General features: G+C 40.0%; 1 protein-coding gene across 1 annotated transcript; it reads left to right on the top strand.

Moving 5' to 3' along the window:
• Positions 1 to 3839: 3839 nt before the first annotated feature.
• On the top strand, positions 3840 to 4198 carry LOC147429206 (16.9 kDa class I heat shock protein 3-like). Its single transcript, XM_086495556.1, has 2 exons — positions 3840 to 3891; positions 3972 to 4198. Exons 1-2 carry the CDS (start codon positions 3840 to 3842, stop codon positions 4196 to 4198), a joined length of 279 nt encoding a protein of 92 aa, XP_086351682.1.
• Positions 4199 to 4619: the final 421 nt, after the last annotated feature.

The following is a 4619-nucleotide window of genomic DNA, read 5'->3' as shown; positions in this document are numbered from 1 at the left end:
AATCAAAACCACAAAAATCATTTAAAGTGTACACATTGTGGAAGATTAATCATCTTTCAAAAGATTGCTATGAGGTCAACCATTGCCGCGTTTGTAGCAAGAACAACCATGCTACAAAATATTGCAGATTCACAAAAAATCTTCACAAGTTACCAATCACAAATAGAATTTCAAGGATAAAGGAAAATCAAAAATCAACCTTGCCACCACTGAAGATTCTACCAATAAGAACAAAAACATTGTTGGCTTGGTACACAATGATATACTGTGAGAATTCTCTCAATTGTACATTACACTCTATTTTTACCAGGGGAGGCTTGTGTGTGCCCCTACACCCTGATATTTTGTATGCCTACACCCTTTCTGTTTAAAGGAGGTATATTTGTGTTCAATGCTAAGCTTGTGTTTTGTGTGCCTCATGCCTCACCCTAGTGTGTTTTGAGGGGAGGATAATCTTATGTGAGTGATATGCAACCAAAACCCACATAGGGGAAGATTGTTGGGATGAGGTCTTTTGTTGCATCTTTTGTGTGAACAATCTCTTCCACCAAGAAAACATTATGTGTCAATAACCTATGTGAAGAATCTATTACAAACCATGTGTAAAGACTAGCCACTTGTGTTTGTGCATCGGTAACCACATCTTGTGCTCATATGTCAAAAGGTTGTTTGTTTGTATATACCTGTATAAAGGCAAATTATGATGAATAATATTAAGTCTATCTTTTTCTTTGGAACTACATTGTATTTCCCTATGTGTCCATTATCAAGTCCTACGCTAATCTTATTCTCATCATGTTTCTGCCATGAATGGCACACTAACCCATCCACCTTAGCGTATCACTATTGAGTGAAGTTTTTTGGAAAATGAAGTGAGCGTTTGCTATAGAAGTTTATTGTGCGTCTACTATTTATTCAACTCTTTGTGTCTCTCTTGTATAGTGTTACATTGCTATTTCGAGCATACCAACGTATTCGGAAGTGAAAGCTCTTTCGTTTCACATAAGTTGCGATAAAAGTATGTTTTTAGTCGTGCTCGTCTACGAGCTATTTTTGCTGCCTATGCACAATACACGCACCAAAATTGGTTTTTGACCTTAGGAGTAGATAGAGCACGTCTAGAGGAAACTATAGAGCGCTTCCGACATCGAAATCAGGTGACCTAAAAATAGACTATTTATCTTATGCGGAAATTTTTCTGAGTGTGAAAAATGACATTTGAGCACGTGAGAGTGTTGAGGATACTTTGCTCTTGCTAATCACTAACTTTTGTTCCATTCGGAGTCTCGTAGCTATACAAACTTGTCTGGATAAGGTTGCGATAAAAGCTCGGGGGGTGCACTATGTAATCATGTTAATGTATAGCGTAAGTTTTGAAAGAAGAAGTTTTAGAATGCAAAAATTTTAGGCAATTCAACAGAGATACATTAAAATAAGGGGTTTTTATATTCAATTTTGAAAAACAAATCATAAAATAAGGGGTCATTTTATTCATTCAAACATGTTAAAAGAGAGGTTTTATTAATACCCCGTGAACGCACGTTATATAGGGGGGTACTGAAGGGTGAAACCCATGAGGGTAGACAGTAAAAGAAAGTCGCTTTTGATGTCTAACACACATTTGAGACCCTGTTAGCTAGAGACCACTTAAACTTGGATTTTGTGATAGATTACCTATCTCTTGTAGCCTCCATGAACTAGTCGAGTCCGCTAGTACGTCCCATAAATTAACAATTTATATGTATGTGGTTCTCTCTTTGCGAGTGTAAAAATGGTGAGGCTTGGAATTGCTTGGCAACTGGCCGCGACAGAGTGAGAGAAATAACGACTATGGAAGCTTCATAATGGATGAGAGAGAGAGAGAGAGAGAGAGAGAGAGAGAGAGAGAAAGAGAGAGAGAGAGAGAGACACACACACACACACACAGAGTAATTAGTTATGGTCTAATGGAGTTGGAGCTTAGGAGCTTCAAGCTTGAGGACGAGAGAGAGAGAGAGAGAGAGAGAGAGAGAGAGAGAGAGAGAGAGAGAGAAACATTCGGTTTGAGAGCGAATTGTTGAGCTTAAGGTAGAGCCTCTGAGAAGCTATGACCCCCCTGCAAAGTTTATTAGTCGCTATCAAAAATATCTCCCAGCTCTATCGTTCCTTTCAACTCCACTTTGCATGCCTTTCAATACTATTTTTAACTCCCAATCTTGCTGAGTAATACCAATATCACTATTCCTTAGTAATACCAATATCACTATTCCAATCCAACTATGCATGAAATTCTACAGAAGTACCGCACAGCAGAGATGCCTTGGTAATACTGAGAAACGTTTTCTGCATCTTCCAAGGTAGTCGAGCACTCTCACAGACTCTACGAGCTCATGATCTTCGATCTTCTCTTCTCTCTTCTTGCTACCATGTGCCCTCAGTCTTCTTTTCCCTTTATTCATACTATAACCCTCTATCACAACATGTTCTGCCAACAACCCCACCAAGCACGACAATTTCAAAGTAGATTCTCTCACCCATGCTAAGATTTTGCGTGATAGAAATTTGGCTAATTTCATGAGGGCACCACACTTGGCATAAACTTTGACGACAGCACTGCCAGGCACAACATACTTCTCTGATAGGCCTCTTCCCTTGGGATCCCGACCACAACTATGTTGGACCTATTATCAACCAAAGCATTCAACCATGGAAAGATTACTTATGATAATCATGGTCATTAAGTTCTTTCAATTGGACCTTTCTTTTGTGTAGATGTATCTTTATTTAATACGATATTAGAGGCTTGTCTTCAACCATAATTTTGAAAGATCCCTCTCTCGAAGCTTTCTTCGTTTGTTTGTTGAGTGCTAGAATGCTACGAAGGTGGTGTCAGGTACCCCTTCTTTTTTAAGTTTGTGTACTCTAATTAAATTGGTTTCCTGCACAATTTGCTCTACATGTAATGTGATAACACCTTTTTTTTGGCCTTGGATTGCATGGAGCCTCCACGCATTGTTCTTACCCCTCATAGTTTCCTTTCTATGGTTCTTGATTTGATTGATGTAGGTGGAAAACTCATGGAATATTGATCACCCGAGAAATGGAAGACTGATCAGCAAGATAAACACAAGTTTTTTGGTTGACTTGATTTACACATAGTGGAAGAGTTGTACCTAGGTATCGGGTCCCATTACACTATTGTTTTTTGGCTTGGTCTACGCTTAATATGATGAGTTGTACCTATAGGGTCACATTACATTATTGCTTCCAACACTTTGACTTTATTTGACTTTTTGAGCGCTCGTTAGTCAAGTCATGACTCAAGCCACACTAACAGATGGAGGTCAAAAAGACTTGTCTCATAAGTTGATGCAACACAAGATAAACGTGGACATTGTGAGGCATGATTGCAGAATGTTCCTAGCATGGAGATTGTGAGCCACGGTGGTAGAACTTTGCTACCATAAATCAATGGAAACCATCAAGTGTGCAGTAAATAATTGAGGTGCTATTATTGAATGTTCTAAATTTCCACGGGGAGAAACTCTTTTCCTCTGTGTGTGTATGTGTGTGTCTCATAAGGGCATCTTCTTATCTTCGTCAAGCAGAGGCGTTTCAAGCATGTTAGATGGTTGCTATAGCCCCCGCAAGAACAGTAGTAGCCTGCCACGTGTGAGGAGCTGATTTGGCCACTTGTCAAGGGTTGAGTATTGTAGTGCTACAAACGATATAAAGGACGGTGGAATCCAGTGCACAATGCACAACACTGGAAAAGGAGAGAGAGAGAGATCAAGAAGAGAGAGAGAGAGAGAGAGAGAGAGAGAGAGAGAGAGAGAGTAGGTGGATCCCATGACCGACCAATGGATGTGCAAGAGACAGCTGCTGCTTACATTGTCAGCTCCAACCTCTCAGGTATTCTTACTCTTCATAGAGTCCTAATTTCTGAGCTGTGTGGCGGACTTGCTTACAAACGTTTTAATTGGTTTGTTTAGAGTTGCCCATACATGGCGTCCAAGTGCAGGCCGAGAATGGCAACGTGCTTGTTGTAAAATGCGGCCGCGATTTTGGGCGCAGATTTGTGTTCCCGCCCAACGCTAGCGTGGACAATGCAAGGTCCGTTTGGGATGGCCGCCTCCTCACCGTTTCCATCCCTAAAGTACACCGCATTGATAAGTCTCTTCCCACCAAAACCATCCTCATGAAAGTTATCCGGCTTTGACCTACCCAATTTTGAACCTTGCACATATATGTAAATTGTAATCCACTTATCCAGTGTTAGAAAAAAACTAGGGCACAGTGTATTTTAACCGGCTAAAATCATAAAATCTTGGTTAGATTTTGAACTTTCCTTGAAGAAAATCGGCAAATTTACACACGTTTTAGTGTAAATACCGGCAAAAGCTTCAAATTTTGACCAAAAAAACGGTAGAATTTCAAGTTTATTTCCTTCGATTAGGGAAAATATATTTTTCTAGCCCTGCACCTATCTCCAGACTCTAGAGTCCTAATTTCTGGCCGGTGGAAAGGGATAGGAGTGCATGAAAAACTATAGGCATCATTCTAGGAAAATGTTAAACTAGCTGGCATCATAGGTAAGCTTGTGCCGTGTGCCAAAGCATCGAAAGCATTGGAATAAAGGC

This window comes from Adiantum capillus-veneris, chromosome 22, assembly GCF_014529385.1.
Source record: "Adiantum capillus-veneris isolate H3 chromosome 22, ASM1452938v2, whole genome shotgun sequence".
Lineage (NCBI taxonomy): Eukaryota > Viridiplantae > Streptophyta > Polypodiopsida > Polypodiales > Pteridaceae > Adiantum > Adiantum capillus-veneris.
Note: the sequence above shows the minus strand (reverse complement) of the source record. Positions and strands in the feature narration are given on the sequence as shown.